The sequence below is a fragment of the Electrona antarctica genome (genome assembly GCF_951216825.1).
Source record: "Electrona antarctica genome assembly, chromosome: 24".
Classification (NCBI taxonomy): Eukaryota; Metazoa; Chordata; class Actinopteri; order Myctophiformes; family Myctophidae; genus Electrona; species Electrona antarctica.
Genome location: NC_136803.1, coordinates 17,724,111 through 17,744,987, shown reverse-complemented (window position 1 = coordinate 17,744,987; position 20,877 = coordinate 17,724,111). Strand labels below are relative to the sequence as shown.

Here is a 20,877-nt window from a genome sequence, read left to right as displayed (position 1 = left end):
TGCTGACTGAGGATGTGCTTTGAGGACACGTTGCGGTGCTGACTGAGGATGTGCTTTGAGGACACGTTGCGGTGCTGACTGAGGATGTGCTTTGAGGACACGTTGCGGTGCTGACTGAGGATGTGCTTTGAGGACACGTTGTGGTGCTGACTGAGGATGTGCTTTGAGGACACGTTGCGGTGCTGACAGAAAGCAGGGTGTCCAGAAAGCAACACCAGGGTGAAAACACTGTAAGGATGAATGTCCACCACTGTCCCCGCATCCCCAAACCAGAAGGCTTTGTTCTACTATTACGGTTTCTCACGCACGCACGCACGCACGCACGCACGCACGCACGCACGCACGCACGCACGGTGATGAAATGCATGGAATGAGAAAACATATAATACATAATTTAGCTAATTTGTATTAGCGAGAGAAAGAAAATAAAGAAAACATTGGAGAAGAAAACTACGAAACAACGCAAGCATGCACATGTGTGCGTGCACACGCACACACACACATACACATACACACACACACACACGTGCGCGCGCTCTCGCACAAACCCCATCTTGAACAAAACAAACAAATCAAGGTGACAAGCCGGGACGGAGTTGAACTGGATAACAGAGTGTGAGTTCATCTTTAAGTCCATTACAGCGAGGCAATATGAATCAGCAGACTGTGGAGTGTGTGGGGGGGGGGGGGGGGGGGTTTGGAGGGGGGGCAACAAAACGCCCGGAGGAGAGAGAACTGCAAGGAAGACGCCGGTGGATGGATGGTGTGAGAGAGAGAAAAGGAAAGACCTTATAGCGTGTGAGACAGACGATCACACACACAGGACACAACCCTAGATGATCACACACACAGGACACAACCCTAGACGATCACACACACAGGACACAACCCTCCTAGACGATCACACACACAGGGCACAATAACCCTAGTGTGAGTTTATACCCACACACTGCATGCATGCACGCACGACACGGAAGGTCCACTCACACACTTTGTTACAAACTATTTGTTCTCTCTCATGTGTCTCGCACCGGTCCACAGGACTATATGCAGGAATGCCATGAAACCGTCTTTTAAAGGAAATGTCATGTTATGAAGATGTAGCGCTGCAGACATCGGATGTGTCTGCTTTTGCATCGCATGCGCGCGCGCGCACGCACGCACGCGCGCACGCACGCACGCACGCACGCACACACGCACACACACACGCACACACGCACACAGCCTCTTCATGTTTCTGATGCAGTTGCTCCCAACTCAGTTGAATCGTGACCGTTCATTTCACTCTGAGAGTTGGAGAGTTGTACGAATGGAACCAAATGGACCCCATGGCTCTCGGTGAATCTAACACTCAGGATTTCACAGTGTATTCACTCAGCATGGTCCTGTTTCATAGAGAGTAAGTACAGTGATAGTGAGAATGGAACCCACTGGGAGCTTTTCCTTTAATGTTGTAAAATTAATTTAAAAATAGGAACGCAATTCATCCCTGCAAAGTGCAGCACACACCGATCTGAGCCAAACCCCGTCCAGAAAGGAACACACACCTCTGTCCCGTCGTTCCTTCCTGTGAGGGCGTCTAACCGAGACAAACCACACCAGAGCTTAAACCAGAGGTTCCCATCCAACCTTTGCCCATTTGAACATTCCAAACCTTTCAGGCCGCGTGAACCCCCCAAAATAATTTGAACTGGGGCCCCCATGCCCCTGGGGCTGGGGTCACGTGCATCGTCAGACCATGTTTTGAATGATTTGAATGATCGGTAATCGAGCGTGTTCCGGCTTGTATCAACGGAACCAAAATATAATATTATGTTATTGTCTCCACCAGGCCGAAGGCATGGGGAGAGAGTGTGTTTTGCACTCCGTCCATGTGTGTGTACGTGTGTGTGTGTGTGTGTGTCCGTCCGTCCGTCCTTCCGTCCGTCTGTTACCAGCTAATCTCCGGCACCGTTAACCCGGTCGATGCCAAACTTTGCACACACACTCCCTGGATGCCAACGATGAACCTCTGCCCTGCATTTTCCAGAACGGCCTGTTATAGCGCCACCATGAGGCAGCTTTTCACATTTTTTACCTAAAACTGCACCGATCTGCGTGAAACGTTGCATGCACACTCCCTAGAGGCCAAGGACAAACCTTTGACCTGCATTTTCCGCATCTGCCTTTTATAGCGCCACCAGGAGGCCGACTTTTGTAAAACACATTTTTTGATATTACTCCTCCAGATTCTGTCCAAAAATCTCACAAATCGTTACACAGTAGCTCTATGGTCATGTGCTCAAGTCGGATCTGTCCGATAGTTCATATTCCATCCTAATTGGCTATAATTGGCTTTCACAGTTTGCAAGATTGCCCCGTTTTGCACAAAAGCCTCAAATCATGAACGCAGCATGCAATTTACGTGAAATCTTTCACACATTTTCTTACTAGGCTGATGAATATATCCCACCCTTTTCACATTGGCCTGTTATAGCGCCACCAACAGGTTGATTTTTGCAAAACACATTTTTGGAACAAAATGCCTCAAGTCATCCAATTACCATCAAAGGCAAACATGTTTATATTACTCCTAAACATTTTGCCAAACATCTCACACAGTCATATCCTCCTGGTGGAGACTTGTGCCCAGAAGGGCACTTTTTCTAGTTTCATCCTGAAATTCTTAGCTTTTTTGGGGGCCAATTTTGTTTTATTTTTTTTGGGGGGTGGGGGGGGGGGCAAGTGCAACATCCTCACGGCCCACCGGCGGGGGCCCGGCCCCACAGGTTGGTATGGAATCGCCCCCGGGGTCTATATCCGGAGAGAGAGAGAGAGAGAGAGAGAGCGTGCATGGCGAACAGTATGGGCGCCACCTGGCCCTCCGCTTGTTATCTGCCACCGGGGAGCCTTTTAACGGCTCGCCTGCTGGAGTATTTATTTATGAGACTTGTATGGAGCTTTATTCAGATAATGAGTAAATATGGGACATAAACCAGTGAGTGAGTGGATACAATCTGCAAAGCCCCCCCCCCACTATAACAGCACGTGACACAGCGTTTTCTATGATAGAGTTGAGTGAGTGAGTGAGTGAGTGAGTGAGTGAGTGAGTGAGTGAGTGAGTGAGTGAGTGAGTGAGTGAGTGAGTGAGTGAGTGAGTGCGTGCGTGCGTGCGTGTGCGTGCGTGTGCGTGCGTGTGCGTGCGTGCGTGCCATTTTGGGCTCGTTTCTTTTCTTTCTTTTGGTGTAAATTAACGCCCTACTTGATCACACACTGCAGCGTCACACAAAAGCACCATAAGTAACAGATCTGAGAGTTATGTGAGCTTGTAGATCTGCTATTTTTGCTATCGTTGAGTTTGAATCGTGTCCTTTTTGGACATGAGGTTTCCACCCAACGGAGACGATGTGCTGCTTGAATATAAACTAATTTAACTGAAGTCACCGACTCTTTGTCAAAAAGAGCCAATGCACCTCTGGTCTCCACACACCGGCCGCGAATCGGATGCGAATTTGGATTTTTAGCGGCGTTTCTCCAATGGTTTTCCAAAAAACGCGGCCGGTGTGCAACCACCTTAAGGGGGGAAAAACTGAGAGAAAACAAGTTCATTACAAAACAGAGCCCTGTGAAACAAGTCTATTTCAACGTCTCATGGCCATTTAATGGCTCTCTACAGCAACACAAAGGAGTCATTTGTACCGCTAACAGCTGTGTTTCTTATGAAGTTGACTTTCAATTCTGTGACTTAATTAAAAGAGGGCTATTAAATCAAAAAGTGCCTAATAAATCTCTCGCAAAGGCTGCGGGAAAATAAAGAACTAAAGCTAGTGATATACAACTGCGTGGTGCGAGATATGAAATGTGATATAAAGATATTGGCAGTACATCAAACCTTTTACATTTCTTGTGTCATTCCTCAATGGCCTTTAAATTGAAAACAATTTACATTTTCTGTTAGTGAGTTTTAATAATCCCTGTGTATCATTTACCAGTTTTGACACATTAAAGGAAATTTTCTACTGTGTTTTCTGCCTCATTTAGCTGTAAAATAACTATACAGTTGCACTCAAAGACCAATAGTTTTTAGGTGGCAAACTGGCGCAGCCTCATATATATACATATTTTAGCTGACAAAGATTTGCACACTATCTCAGCTCATAGTAAGTCTTTAGAAAAGTAATTTAATTGATACATTTAGTTAATATTTTACCTATGAAATGAACAAATGGTGGATTTTCTCCACCAACAAACCTTAACGCTAATAAGGTTAGTTTAGAGAGCCAAGACATCCACACTAGACATCGACCAGTAATTCCATCACGTTCCATCAGCCGTCTGCAACTTTAAGACATTAGCAGTTACTCTCCCTGTTGTTTTACAACACAAGGATGGTAATTAAATGTAGCAAAAGGCCTTGTGTGGTCATTAATCTTTGGCCAGACCTCTGTCAGGGCGTTCCACACGAGCTGGCTGCTGGCCTGGGAGAGAGAGAGCCGGACATTACAGCATCTCCAGCCAGCTCTTCTTTTTACTGCCTCTTTAGGGCTTTGGTGAGATCCTTCTCTTTTATCAGGGACGTGGTAAATGGTAAATGGTGCATTTATATAGCGCCTTTATCCAAGGCGCTTTACATAGATTGTGCATTACATTCACCCATTCACACACACATTCATACACCGATTGCAGCGGAAGCCATGCAAGGTACCAACCAGCACATCGGGAGCAATTTGGGGTTCAGTGTCTTGCCCAAGGACACTTCGACATGTAGACAGGAGGAGCCGGGATTCGAACCGCCGACCCATGGATCATTGGACGACCTGCTCTACCTCCTGAGCCCCACATAAGACATCAAAGGGGGCTTCAGCCCCTGCCCTTTTACCCGTCTGTAAAACAACCGCCCTCTCCAGACCACGAATGTAAAACAACTGCCCTCTCCAGACCACGAAAGTAAAACAACTGCCCTCTCCAGACCACGAATGTAAAACAACTGCCCTCTCCAGACCACGAATGTAAAACAACTGCCCTCTCCAGACCACGAATGCAGCGTTTACTACATGGTGGAATGTGAAAAGAGAGGGAACCCGCACACTCATATGCTCCAAAAGATACATTTATAAAAGATAAAAGGCTCTTCATCTGGTCAAACTCATGGTGGAAGAAATGCAAAATGCCATACGGGAATTAAGGCAGCATTCAGGAGAATAGCTTTTTTCCAAAGTCTCCTGAACTTGGAAGTTAACGCAGCATTTTGCATTGAACAAATTTGTTTCGAAATCCATGTCGTTACACTACCGCATCTCCAGTAGATAAAGAGTGCTTGGGTTGCGCCCCAAAAATAGCTGATCTACAAGCCCTCAATGCGTCGCAGTGTGACGCGTTGTGAGCTTGTAGATCTGCTATTTTTGTTCAAAAGTGAGAGATTTCAGCCTCTGCCTCTCTAACACTCTCTGCACGTCCCTGTCCTTTCTGATCATCCTACGCTATGCCTCCTTCTCATCCTACGCTGTGCCTCCTTCTCATCCTACGCTGTGCCTCCTTCTCATCCTACGCTATGCCTCCTTCTCATCCTACGCTGTGCCTCCTTCTCATCCTACGCTGTGCCTCCTTCTCATCCTACGCTGTGCCTCCTTCTCATCCTACGCTGTGCCTCCTTCTCATCCTACGCTGTGCCTCCTTCTCATGCCAGCGTTGTGAGGAGCTTTGCATGCTACTGCGTCGAGCATTTGTCACTAAAAAAGTATTATGCTGTCACTAAATAAGAACATTTTTAAATAACCCTATGCCACCCAATCCCTACAGCCCATGGTCACTGTCACTGTGTTATGGGAATGCATGTTATATTGTATTTTATTGCATTTGTGTATTCTATAACTATTACTGTATTCTATAACTAAGTATGTATTTTACTGGTTGCCAGTGTGCCGAAAGCAAATGTCCATGTTATGTTAAATTGAATAGACAATAACGTTTTCTTTAAGAAAGTTGTAGCAGTGAAAGTGTCTACAGTGTATATAATGTACGTTTCCAGTTCAAATCTGCTGTCATGCAAGCCAAGCAAACTAAGCTATGGGAAAACAGCCCGGAACAAGAAACAGGTTGGGAATCACTGGCCTACACGAACAATTCAAATGAGTCAAGATAAGCTTGACTCACCTTGAAACACTTGCAGACATTATACGTTACTGTCAGACTGCTTTCATCCTCCATCACTAAACCCCCCCCCAAAACAACGTTATCATCACGTTTGACATGCTTGGTCTACAACACGTCATGATAGACGGTCTACAATTACAATATTTCAGGACATTGTATCTTGTTATCTTTCATACAAGCTTTTACCAACGCAATGGGAGATTTCTGATGGCCTAAAGGTCAGACGAATACGATTCGATCCCCCGGGCCGACGGGGGGAAGTGAATTACCCCACCCCCATCTCCGCTGAAGTGCCCTTGAGCATGGCACTGACTGAACCCCCAACTGCTGCAGTGGAGGTGCTCAGTGACCAACAGTAAGACTGTGGTTGTACTGGGTTGGTTGGTTGGTAGGTAGGAGTGTCTGTGTGCGTGTGTGCGTGTACGTGCGTGCGCGTGCCTCATTTGGCATATTATATCGGGTCATATCGTATCTGTGAAATGTCTACCGATATGTATCGGAATCACATACAGATGTAACTCAGTCAGCTCCTCGACTCTTGTTTGGAAGATCACTTGAAATTGAGCCATTTCTGTTTTCATTCCAGAATATGCATATCGGTTATTGGCGATTGTCCCCTCTCTAAAATTATTTTAGTTTTCGGTATCGGTTGACAAAAATCCATATCGGTCGGGCCAATATCAACATCACATTTTTATAGAGGCCCAGAAGAGGCGGAAAGCTTCATTCCTCTCACGGGCGCTAACCCTAACCCTAACCTACAGAAGGCCTGTATTTACCATGAGAGTACAATCAAAAGTAATAGAGGGCTGTCATCTGGAGAAAGCTGCTCAGGTATGTAAATGTCAAGAATAGAGCAATAATGTTTGATAGACCATTTTACTGCACAACCACACACACACGTGCACGCACGCACGCACGCACGCACGCACACACGCACGGACCCACCCACGCCCGTGAACCCGGCTGGCTACTTTCTTGACCCAGCTGGACATTGTCCACACTAGGGCATTAAGCAACTAGTCGACTAGTTTACTAGTCGACTAGTAAATCCACTAGTCGACCTTGTTGGTACTAGCCTCAAGATCAGGTAGATTATAGTTATAGTCACCATGTACACAGTTTTTCAATGTACAAATATTTATTTTCAAACAAAAATTATTTTATTTTTTTAATTAATTTTATTTTTTACATAATAGGTAGTTAAACAACTAGTCGACTAGTCGACTAGTAAACTAGGCAACTAGTCAACTAGTAAAAATGACTAGAAGTGAATGCCCTAGTTCACACTAGTCGTGGAACAACCTGCTATGTCCCAGAATTCATTCCGTTTGAATACGTTGAGCCTTCAGGGCAGTGGTTCCCATGACAAGGACCCCCACATTGACACTAATGAGCCCTGCTGGACCCCCATTTGAAACGATATGCCAGGGACCCCCATAAGAGAAGATTTTTACGGCTCTAGCAGATATTCTCAACCCTTTTAATTCCTAGGACCCCCAGTTTGACATGCATTGGTCTACAGACCCCCATTTAATGGCATTTATATCTCTGGGACCCCCAATTTATATTGTAAAATCGATGTTGATTTAACTCTGAGAGTGTACGGGTCTATTTGTACACTCCGTTACAGTTACAGACCCATAAGGGTCCATTTGGTTCCAAAGTATCATTTAGCTGGGGACCCCCTGGAACCCCCTCAAGGACCCCTGGGGGTCCCCGGACCCCACTTGGGGAACCACTGCAGTAGGGTGAGTAATAAGTCTCAGTTTACTGCCTAATGTAGCTAATGTAAATGTATGCAACGCCTCACTTAATCCCTGCCATCTTCTTTCGTGGTAATGAAGAAGTTACACTATCCTCTTAAAGCTGAGATCGTTATACTCAATTTATTTTCATTTGAACTTATCATGGCTGACGCCGTTAACAGTGCAGTGCTCGAGTCTGACCTGAAATAACCCTGACTTGATATTTGTTGCAATACTTTCATGTTTACGAGCCAATTTCAGCTCTGACCTTTAGGTGAATGTTGTTCAGTATTTGACGATTCAGAATTGGACACAAATCCAGTTGGCGTCTAAACATTAACTAAATGTTAAATTGAGTGGCTGTGGCTCAGCGGTCCAGGCACCTTGGCTGGTAATCCAGTCTGGCAGTGTGCCGCAGATTCGACTCCCGATCCCGACGGCATTTACTGCATGTCACCCTACTGTCTGTCCCTCCATAAAAAATATAAAATAAAGGCGAAAGCCACAAAAAAACTGGCAATTTCCATTCCAAAATGTAAAAAAGAAGAAATCTATTCTGGCATGTTCAAAATGATATCTTAGGCCTTTAATATAATGAAGTAATTAAATTCATTAATTCATTATTTAAGCAAGCAGGTTTTCAGGTACCCACTCTTCCAGTTACTGGTATCTACTGTGTGACATGTGAAGAACCACACAGACTGCATAGGGCACGCAGACCGATCATGACATGGCCATTTAAAAAAGAAGGCCATACACCAGTGCTCTTGTGGTGGCTTGACGGTCTTCATTCGTCCCTTAGCGCCAGGCGTATGCCGTACAGCGGCTTGGTTTGTGTGTCAAAACATGAAACAGGATTTCAAAGATTGTTGGACAACCACTTCAGAAACTTCATACATCCACGTATGATAACAGCATCCTAACGTTAACAAGGAATATCACCTCGAATACTAACCATGTGTTGTATGGAGAATATAGGTTGCCACCTTCAGGAAGGAGATAAGGTGTACCAGCATACAATAAGGTCAGACTAAAGAGGTCCTTTGTCCACCAGTCGACTTTGAGGCTTAATCAGGAGTTGTAGTAACCATGGGTAAACTAGGCGGTGGACATTGCTCTTGTCTTCATGTCTTTATGTATGTAATATTGTTTTGTTTTTTCAATGTGCTATGGCAAATGTGTGTGTATATGTGTATATGTGTTCTGCATACTTGGCTGCTGGGTTGCAAGACAATTTTCAGTGTGAACTGACAATAAAGTACTATCATATCATATATCATATCAAACCCATCAGTTGCCAATACACATTAGCACTACCGCCAACCCCCAAATTAGTGGCCTATGTGTTAAACTAATAGTCAGTCTGTCAATAAGACAGACAGACAGGATATCCGTCTCACACACAGACCTCTCCTGCATAAAAAAAGACACGAGTGTTCATGTACACAATAACTCAGAGAGTACAAATGGGCCCGGAAGCTGCAGGGTCCACACCGACTATATCATACATGGGCAACTTGCGGCCCCGGGGGCCACATGCGGCCCCGACCTTCACTTAATGTGACCCTCCATTAAACTATAGCAAAAATCGCTGATCTACAAGCTCAAAACGTGCCGCAGTGCAACGCGTTTTGAGCTTGTAGATCAGCTGTTTTTGCCACGACCGTAATATGCAATGTGGCCCCTCTGGAGTGACTGTATACATATAGTGGCCCTCTCCATCTTCAAAGTTGCCCCCCTCTGCACTATATCGAGTTGAAAGAACACCGCATAATCAAACCCCTAGCATGCATGACCGCAGTGGCGGGCGTGTGGGCGCCCCCTACCTGTGAGGTTGCGCAGTCCCAGCTGCCGGAGGCCGTAGTATCCGTCGCGGCGGTAGTTGAGGAAGATGGCCAGCGAGTAGCGCCGCTCGTACAGCTTGGTGCCGCGGACGATGCGCAGGTTCTCCAGGGGCAGGTAGTCGAACTGGTTGAGAGCCACCAGCACGTAACCCGTCACCTCTCTGATGGACTGTATACACATACACACACACACACACACACACATACGTTTGTATTAAATATATAGCTTTTATTATATTTTTTGTCAACCCCTTTTATGAACCCTAAAGCCGAAAATATCCGATCTGCAAGCTCACAACGTGTTGCAGCTGTCACGATTTGAGTCAAGACAGCTAGTGTGCAAGATGAGAGGCAGAGGTAGCTCAGTTCAAATAACATTCAGTATGGGAATCCCTTTTGGTGTTTTAAACATTATGTCATACTTTAGCTATTGGAAAATAGAAGATCTACAAGCTCATAGTGCGGCACCGAGCTACGAGCTGGTAGATCTGCTATTTTTGAAAAATCGCTAAAATGTGGCACAAATCTTTGAATATATATTCTTTCAGAGCGAATGTTTTTAACTCTAGTCTTTGCTTCTTGGGGGGGTCTCTGGAACAACATATTTTCACATGGGTCACGGCCAAATACATATAATTTTTGAGGTCCTTGACATGAAAAAGGTAGAGCACCACTGACATAGAAAAGCTTTTCAGAAAACTTATGATTTAGAAGACATTTTTAGAATCGTCCTCAGGTCTAAATAAAGTATTTATTTCACCAACCAAGAGGAGCAAACAAAGTCCATGCAGGTACAGGCAAAAGTCAAAACACTGGTAGGCGAGGAAAAGAAAAGCAGAAATACTATGCTGGGAAAACTAGGGTAAATACAAGCCAGGCAAGGAACCAACAGAGAGCTGAACACTTAAGGGCAAATCAATAGGCAAGGACTAACTGGACACAGGTGAATACAACTGACAAATCAACTCAGGGATTGGCTGGGAGACTTAACAGGACACATGTGGAGAAAACCAGACTAATCACAAGGTTAGACAAGGCAGGTAACAGTAGGCAAAACAGGAAACCAAGATACACTAGATTACTACAAAATAAAAAAGGTACACAAAAGTAAAGCCAATGAGAAACAAGGAACATATGTGACTAATTTTGACTGAGGGACTGCCATTGGATTTCTTTTTTGAATTTTCTTTTTTTTTCATAGCTTCAAATTCACATATTGGTTGTTCAGTTTGACCCACCAGTTTTGGAGATATGGCTTATTTTGCAGAAAACAGCGAGTCGAGAAAACAGGCTTGAAAGGTTCACTTCTGTGGTCTCTAATATTACACCTAGCTACATGATTAAGCATTTATTTCATATTTACATGTCAATTTCAGCTCTGACATTTATTTCAGACATGCTCTAGTATGTGAAGAGTCTGCCTGTGAGTGATATATTAACTCATTTTGGATAAAAAATAAATAAAATAAAAGTTTTTCTCCTCTTCAGTGGTACAATTGTACCACTGAAGTGCTGAAGGAGAAGTCCACCCACACCCCTATTTTTTTTTTTTTTTTTTTTAACAAATCAAACCCTAGATATGAGCCAGCTAGGCCATAGGATGTGATGGTGCCCAAGTCAGCAGAACTCATGATGTCAGAAGAGTGGAGTTTTCCTTGAACAGTCCAGGGGTTTTCCTTGAACGGTCCAGGGGTTTTCAAACCTTTTCATGTCACAGATATTCAGACGCACTTTCATTTCACAGCCGCACAGTGGGCGAGAGAAATGTGAAAAGAAATCAGGATAGGCGATGCATTATTTAGGAGGAAATAGGCCTGTGACACTTTAAGTAAACGTAAATTACAGTGATCAGTTATGATTTGGCTGGCAACGACCCCCGCAAGGGTCCCTGTGCGTCTACGGAAAAGAAAATACAATGATTTTTCGAAAGGATTTCATGAAAGATTTCATGAAATAAAAGAAAAATATGAAAAAGAAATAGTAATTCCGTAAATTAAGAAGTAGTGAAAATAGCCGATCCACAAGCTCTCAACGTGCGGTGTGAAGCGGCACGTTGTGAGCATGTAGATCTGCTATTTTCACTAGTTTGCGTAACGGGCAAACGAGACTTGAGCAAAAAAAAAGTTTTGGAACCACTGTGATACAGTACTGTTACAACAGTTGTGGGCAGCATGGTAAAATGGTGGCGACTATTTGCAATATGCCAGACTCTGGGAGGCACGCACGCACCACGCACGCACGGCTCCACTTGAAAACAATATGTCAAGTGCACATGGCAAAACCGCGACTCTTATAATAATTCAGGGACACAGAAATTGGCTTTCTCAGAACTCCGAAGACGGCAAGTAGAGGAAGAAATGTTGAGGAGATACATGAGGAGTTACACGACTGCAAAGGCAGTTTGAACGGAGAGTTTTATTCGATTTCCATTTCTTAAAAACAAGATAGGAAATAGGAATAAAATAAAAATAAATACATCTTTCCCACACCCGTCTAACTTTGGGTTAGAAGGTCAACCAATTGACAGCACTATATATATATATATATATATATATATATCACATCAACAGATAATGGCTCTTGAGAAAGAGGTAGGGCAAAAAAAAGAATGAAAAAAATTCTTCCGACTGACAGCCCTATCAATCAATCTGACACCCAATCACGACCTCACATTCGACATCATTACCGAGGCACTCAAACCTGGGGTTTAGCCATAGGTCTGTTACAGTATGTACGTGTGTGTGTGTGTGTGTGTGTGTGTGTGTGTGTGTGTGTGTGTGTGTGTGTGTGTGTGTGTGTGTGCGTGCGTGCGTGCCCAACACCAACTCGTTCCCCTGTCCATGCAATATTCATCTTGAGTAGCTGACACAGCAGCGCATACGGTACATGTACGTCCACACACACACACACACACACACACACACACACACACACACACACACACACACACACACACACACACACACACACACACACACACACACACACACACACACACACACACACACACACAGCTGTCAAATGTCACAAAGTTTGCAAGCCACAGCCCTAATTAGAATAACTGCATTTGAGGGGTAAAAAAAAAAAAGAAAAAACCCTAATGGCTCTACAGTACATGCATGGCTCAGTACTGACTCATGCACTATGCTGGCTGGGGACGAGAGAGAGAGAGAGAGAGAGAGAGAGAGAGAGAGAGAGAGAGAGAGAGAGAGAGAGAGAGAGAGCATCTTTTGACAGGTACATCACTCATTCCTGTGGTTTGCCTTCCGTCTGCGGTGTTCCTGTTCGTTCAGGGTTTTACAATTCTGCGTATGAACGCTGAGCAGCACTGACTGACTGACTGACTGGCTGGCTGACTGACTGACTGACTGACTGACTGACTGACTGACTGACTGACTGACTGGCTGACTGACTGACTGACTGACTGACTGACTGACTGACTGGCTGGCTGGCTGGCTGGCTGGCTGACTGACTGACTGGCTGGCTGGCTGGCTGACTGACTGACTGACTGACTGACTGACTGACTGACTGACTGACTGACTGGCTGGCTGGCTGGCTGACTGACTGACTGGCTGGCTGACTGGCTGGCTGGCTGGCTGACTGACTGACTGACTGACTGACTGACTGGCTGGCTGGCTGGCTGGCTGGCTGGCTGGCTGGCTGGCTGGCTGGCTGGCTGGCTGACTGGCTGGCTGGCTGGCTGGCTGGCTGGCTGGCTGGCTGACTGACTGACTGACTGACTGACTGACTGACTGACTGGCTGGCTGGCTGGCTGGCTGGCTCACTGGCTGGCTGACTGACTGACTGACTGGCTGACTGACTGGCTGACTGACTGGCTGGATGGCTGACTGGCTGACTGACTGCTCTAAACATTGCTACATTAGCAGTGTTATGAGCAAAAGGGGGATTCTGAAGCTTAACGCACCATATCACTGCTGTCGGGAAGAAACCACCAAACTTAATTTTTCAGGAAATTATAAAAATCCATATATTTTCAAAACAAAGCAATCATCAAAGTTGGTGTTGTGACTTATTGTCAATTACTTGCACGAGAGGGGGAGAGGTGGTGGAGTTCCATGAGAGGGGGAGAGGTGAGGTGGTGGAGTTTCATGAGAGGGGGAGAGGTGGTGGAGTTCCATGAGAGGGGGAGAGGTGAGGTGGTGGAGTTCCATGAGAGGGGGAGAGGTGGTGGAGTTCCATGAGAGAGGGGAGAGGTGGTGGAGTTCCATGAGAGGGGGAGAGGTGGTGGAGTTCCATGAGAGGGGGAGAGGTGGTGGAGTTCCATGAGAGGGGGAGAGGTGGTGGAGTTCCATGAGAGGGGGAGAGGTGAGGTGGTGGAGTTCCATGAGAGGGGGAGAGGTGGTGGAGTTCCATGAGAGGGGGAGAGGTGGTGGAGTTCCATGAGAGGGGGAGAGGTGGTGGAGTTCCATGAGAGGGGAGAGGTGGTGGAGTTCCATGAGAGGGGGAGAGGTGGTGGAGTTCCATAAGAGGGGGAGAGGTGGTGGAGTTCCATGAGAGGGGGAGAGGTGGTGGAGTTCCATGAGAGGGGGTGAGGTGGTGGAGTTCCATGAGAGGGGGAGAGGTGGTGGAGTTCCATGAGAGAGGGGAGAGGTGGTGGAGTTCCATGAGAGAGGGGAGAGGTGGTGGAGTTCCATGAGAGGGGGAGAGGTGGTGGAGTTCCATGAGAGGGGGAGAGGTGGTGGAGTTCCATGAGAGGGGGAGAGGTGGTGGAGTTCCATGAGAGGGGGAGAGGTTCCAAAGCCTTTTTTACTACATTCCATTGGTTCAATATTTTTTAAACAATACACAGACTTAAAGGGTGTTCAATAGCACTGATTTATGCAAAAAAAAAGTTAGGAGGTTTCCTCCCGAAAGCAACAATATGCAGCATCCGTCCCTATTCTCGGGCCGAACGTTTGCCCCGGAAATAGCTGATCTACATGCAATACATGAGTTAAGAAGCAATGATCTACTACTATTGATACTAGTTACAATATCCAACAATATGGTGTCCAAAATATTCACAAAATATTCAGACGCAGCGCCTGATCCAAAAACCTGGCCCGTATCTGTCGTATCCACCGCGCGCCGGCCCGGACCAATCACATCACATCGCTCTATAAACACAACATGACTTGGATCCGCGTGGATTCAGCGTGTCTGTAGCAGAACAGATTGTGGAACTAACAACGATGCGTCATGCTGTCTAGGTGGGAGGGCCGTGGTAGAAAGTACCACGTTCAATCAAGTACTGTATTTTAGTACGTCATGTCCAGGGGCTGTACTTGTACATCAAGCTGCCTCACGCTACAGAAACAGGATATAGGCTCCTGCCCCTATGGGCCTCATGGCTCGGCAAGGCTTACTTACTGTATTTAAGTACTTTTTTACCTTACTTGGGTATGTTAATTTCTCTACTGTGAACTTCATATAGTACTGTTACTGCAGTGTCTCAGAGGCAAATATTGTAATTTGTTTGTGGGGTTTTTTTTTTACTCATCTCACACATTTTGGTTACTTTGAAGGTTTCAATTACTTCCACATTTTCCAAAAGGTCACGGAGCATTTCTTATAGTACCACACAAAGAATCCGAGTACTCGATACGTGTGGGTCGTCGTGCCTGATGGAATTTCTTTGGGGGGGAGGGGGGTGATAGCGGGTGGTCGTGAGAGGCGTGTGCGCGCAGCGAGGCGAGGCGAAGCAGCGCGCCTCGCCAAGTTGGCCCGTGGAGACGGGCACAGTAGGCAGGGGCGGAAACAGAGGCCCTTATTAGCCCGATTACAACACGTCAATCACCCGCCATGAGAGACAGAGGGAGAGAGCCACTAAGTGAAACCGCAGAAGGGGAGGTTGGTGGGAGAACATTTGCATATCGGTGCTGTCGGGCGGTGGAAACCTCGTAAGTCCAAAAAACTTTCAACTTTCTAATTATTTTATTATTTTAAAAACTTTTTTTCTTTTTGTGAAAATTGCAGATCTAGAAGCCCACAACACGCTGTGGGCTTGTAGGTCTGCTATGTTCACTACTTCAGTTCGACACACTTGTATATGATCAAGTAGGACATTCATTTATGGTTTCATGCCCGATGGCAATAATATCCTGGGAAAAAATTCTGCTGTCAGTTAAAAAATAAAAAAAATGAAGGAAAACAACTAAGTTCTCTATTGTGAAAAGTATAACTACAGCAGTGGTTCCCAAACTTTTTCAGGTCAAGGACCCCCAAATTGACACTAATTTGCCCGCGGACCCCCATTTGAAAAGATGTGCCAGGAACCCCCATAAGAGAAGATTTTTACGGCTCTAGCAGTGATTCTCAACCCGTTTCATTTCAAGGACCTCCAGTTTTACATGCATTAGTCTATACGGGCCCCCATTTAATGGCATTTCTATCTCTGGGACCCCCGATTTATATATTGTAAAATCAATGTTAATTTTACTCTGAGAGTGTACAAATGGAACCAAATGGACCCTAACGGGTCAATTCTTTTCACTCTCAGAGTTACAGACCCATAAGGGTCCATTTGGTTCCAAACTATCATTTAGCTGGGGGACCCCCTGGATCTCCCTCAAGGACCCCTGGGGGTCCCCGGACCCCACTTTGGGAACCACAGAACGTTGCTTCAAATGCTAGAGGTGAAGAAAAAAAACTGCCATGTTTTTTTTTTGGTTTTTTGTTGTCAGGAGAGTTCTCGTATTGTGCAACTTGATGCAACCTGTGACTCAGCTTTCCAGGAAAAAACAACGATGTCAAGATGAAAACAACCAACAAAAAAGACTCTATCCGGTGGGGATATGGGGGCGGAAGGGAAGGGGTGGGGGTTACTGACTGTGTGATGATCATAGGTTTGGTTTGGGTGGGTGGTGGGGGGGAGGGGGGTGGTTGAACTCTGCATGACCTTGGTATTCGCACGCCCGCCTGCCCGCCGCGGGCGCGCCGCGCTGGCACCCGGGCGACCGATCACTCCTCCACAAGGTTTCGGAGGAGCCCCTCTCTCTCTGTCTCTGTCGCTGGGAAGTTGGCATGGCTGTGGGGGGGGGGGGGGGCATGTGTGTGTGTGTGTGGGGGGGGGGGGCTGTTTTTTCCTCACCCACCTCCTGTGAACCTGACAGTGGGCGTGCGGCGTGCGCTGGCTATAGATTCCGCCGTGCCAGTCATATACTCCTGCTGTTTCTCAATGGGGCGGTTGTGGCTCAGGAGGTAGAGCAGGTCGCCCAATGATCCCTGGGTCCGCGGTTCGAATCCTGGCTCCCCATGTCGAAGTGTCCTTGGGCAAGACACTGAACCCTACATTGCCTCCAATGAGTTGGTCGGTGTGAGCTCGCCACCATTGGTGTGTGAATGTGGGAAGTGAGGACGCTGGCGTCGACTGTTCGCCGCTTCACCTCCCAATGTATGAATGAATGGACCATTGTAAAGCGCTTTGAGCACTTGGAAAAGCGCTATAAAAATGCAATTCATTATTATTATTATTAATGTCTGGCATGGGGGACCCACCAGGGGTCCAAAAGGATGCTTCTTTTTTTTGTGATGCACAATATAATCGGTAGCATAATCGGAATGGGCCATATCGGCCGTAGAAATGCCATATCGGTATCGGAACGGTCTCAAAATAATCCAGGTTATTAAATCAGCTATCACCCTGCAAATAATCGGAGATCGGTCATAATTTCATAATCGTGCACCCCTACTATTTTTTTAAATGTATTTATTTATTCTGTATGTTCTGTATGTAACTCTGAGAGTGTACAAAAGGAACCTTTATTTTAAATCATTGGGACCCCAGAGAGAGAGAGCATACAAAAAGAGTTACTTAGTTGCTTAAAACTCGTCCAAAGTTGTTTTAGGCATGAGTTAAAGAGACCCCACAAGGTTCCATTTAGAACCCTCTGGTGGTCTCGGTACCCGATGTTGAGAACAGTAATCCACTTCATGCCCCCCCCCCTCCCTCGTATTCATCCCAAACCAACCAGCCCACACTCCAAAAAAGAGCAAAACTCATGAAAAATGAAGAAAATGCTTCCCTGTTGCTAAGCAACGAGAGGAAAGCCTATCCAAGTGTGTTTGTGTGTGTGTGTATGTGTGTGTGTGTGTGTGTGGGGGGGGGGGGGGGGTGTAAAAAGGAGCGCTTTGTTCCAATTTACCTAATTAAATTATTATTAACCCATTCAGCGCTATCATTTATTGAAAAATTAGGATCTAATTCACGCCAGCATTTTTTAAATTTGAGCTCTTATTTTGAAAAGCCGCCATTTCCGCTCCACTAGCAGTAGTCATAAGTTAGGAATTTACATGGAGCTGGGCAGGCCTTGTTTACATTGTGAATCCAGACCGGAGCTCTGGAGAGCTCCAGATCGTCAGCTCTGTGTGCCGTCAAAGAAACGTTGTTTTGACCAAAAATGCCATCTGGGACAAGGAATAGGAGATACAGGCGATTGAAAGAAAGGGATAGAATGGATTCTTATGGTGCCGATGATCTAAGATGGGCGACGGAGTCTTGTGACAACAACAGCTAGCTACCCGATGCTAACGTAAGTAGCATTATTGCTCGATCGAATGAATGCACTATAAAAGCGCAATTGACAAAGGTCTTCGGGACTTCGGCAATGGCGTTAAGCCATCAAAATTTGGCTTCAATTGACAAAGGACTTCGCAACGGCGCGGAGGGAGTTAAGGATTACTCTGCCTTCTTCCTGTAATTTTTCGTTTCACTTTGACACTATTTAATTTCCTTCCATTGGCCCCGAAATCACTTTTCAGAAAGGCTTTCCGGATCAATATATATTTTTGCTTCCTTCTGAATCCTTCTGCTCCGACAGAGGGATGAGGAGAGCAGGAGGGGAGGGAGGGAGAGAGAGAGAAAGAGAGAGAGAGAGAGAGAGAGAGAGAGAGAGAGAGAGAGAGAGAAACTGAGACAGACAGACAGAGAGAGGGGGGGGGGGGGGGGGAGTCCAGACTCCAGAGGGAAGTAAACAACAGCATTTCCTATCCTGCCGCATCGACTGTGCTCTTTTTGGGGGGTTTTATTTTTTGGGGGGGGGTTTGTTTTTGTTTTCCATGAGAAGCACAAACACACACACTCCTCGCCGGACTCACCAGGCCTGGCGGCCAATGAGCTCAGCTTTAACCCATTTAGACCCGAGGACGATTCTAAAAAATAAAGTCTTCTAACTCCCGACAGTTTTCTGAAAAACCTATGTTTCTATGTCAGTGCCGGTGCTCAACCTTTTTTCCATGTCAAGGACCCCCAGAGTTATCTGTTATTTTCATGGTCCGGGGACCCCTATCTGAAAATATGTCTTTCCAGGGACCCCCCCCCCCCCCCCCAGAAGCAAAGATGTGCATTAAAAAACGTTCGCTCTGAAAGAATATAACAGTCAAAGATTTGCGCCACAATTTCACGATGTTTCAAAACAAAATAGCAGATCTACAAGCTCATAGAGCGGCACTTGGTGCAGCGCTATGAGCTTGTAGATCTGCTATTTTTCAATAGCTAACGTATAACATAATGCTTTATAAACACCAAAAAGGGGGTTCCCCTCGTCCTGAATGGATTAACAAGGTATACCAACAACCAGACACACACTGTTGTTCGGCCTGTCACACACAACAAATCCACCATTAACAAGGAGGGACACACTCCGAAAATCTGTGCCAAAACAAGTCGAAGTCTGTGGGAGGAGGCTGCTGGGTCCGTCGTACACACACACACACACACACACACACACACACACACGTTCTGATATCATTTTCTATTTCTTCCCCATCATGTCCTGAAATGCACTGCTATATTATCCCATTGAGAAAAAAATGTTTTCTAAATCATGACAATTTTCTGAAAGATTTGAGGCACATTTTAACGATTTTTCAAAAATAGCAGACCTACAAGTTCATAGCGCGCCACTCGGTGGCGCGCTATGAGCTTGTAGATCTGCTATTTTTCAATAGCTAAAGTGTAACGTAACGCTTAAAACACCAAAAGGGGTTCCCGCGCAGAATGGGTTATATCTCATGATGTGCTCAAGAAGAGAGAGAGAGAGCTTTGGGTTTATACTTGTTACAATTACATTTTTAGGCATTTAGAAAGACTCTCTCTTATCCAGAAGTGTCTTATGAGTGCGAGATCGGACTAATAGCTCATTTATTCCCCATTGTATGACAACGTCGCAGACTGAAAATAGCTCATCTGCAGTATGAGCTCAGAACGCGTTCCGAGCTTATATAGATTGGCTATATTTTCAGTCCGGGACGTCAGGGACGTGCACACATCAAAGGGGGCTCGAGCCCCTGCCCTTTTACCCGTCTGTAAAACAACTGCCCTTTCCAGACCGCATGAATGCAGCATTTACTAATGGCGAGAGAGATGCAAAAATGCCACTCCTTTTCCATGCCATTCCGGGAGGCAGCATTCAGGAGAAATGCTTTTTTCCCCGAAGTCTCCTGAACTTGGAACGCAGCATTTTGCGCTGAACTAATTTGTTTCTAAATCCCTGTCGTTACACCACATCTCCAGTAGATAAAGAGTGCTGGGTTGTGACCTGAAAATAGCTGATCTACAAACTCTCAACGCGTCTAGCTTGTAGATCTGCTATATTCGGTCCAAAAGTGCCCTCTTATGGGATTTCAGCCCCTGCCTCTGTAACACTCTGCATGTCCCTGGTCCGGCCTATATGGGCGGCTGTGGCTCAGGAGGTAGAGCAGGTCGTCCAATGAACCCTGGGTCGGCGGTTCGAATCCCGGCTCCTCCTGTCCACATGTCGAAGTGTCCTTGGGCAAGACACTGAACCCTACAATGCCTCCAATGAGTTGGTCGGTGTGAGCTCGCCACCATTGGTGTGTGAATGTGGGAAGTGAGGACGCTGGCGTCGACTGTTCGCCACTTCACCTCCCAAGAATGAATGAACCATTGTAAAGCGCTTTGAGCACTTGGAAAAGCGCTATAAAAATGCAATTCATTATATGACAATGCATGAATCAGGATTTAATGTCAGGACGACAGGGTAAATTTAAGTTAGTAGAATGCAAAGAAAACCAATTAAGTGCTAAATACCACCTATAGCATCTGTCTATACAGCACGCTATCTAATTAAAATACTTGGCTTCTCTGGACCAGCAAACAGCGTACTGTACATAAATAGCATGTGAACTAGTAA

General features: G+C 45.9%; 1 protein-coding gene across 4 annotated transcripts in view; it reads right to left on the bottom strand.

The window, feature by feature from the left end:
* LOC306917336 (receptor tyrosine-protein kinase erbB-4-like) overlaps window positions 1-20,877 on the bottom strand; it is a 467,869-nt gene that overhangs the window by 212,044 nt on the left and 234,948 nt on the right. For all 4 annotated transcript variants that reach the window (XM_079495511.1, XM_079495513.1, XM_079495512.1 and 1 more), the window contains exon 3: window positions 9,707-9,893. In XM_079495511.1, coding sequence (XP_079351637.1) covers window positions 9,707-9,893 — 187 coding nt within the window. The remainder of the gene's footprint in view (window positions 1-9,706; window positions 9,894-20,877) is intronic.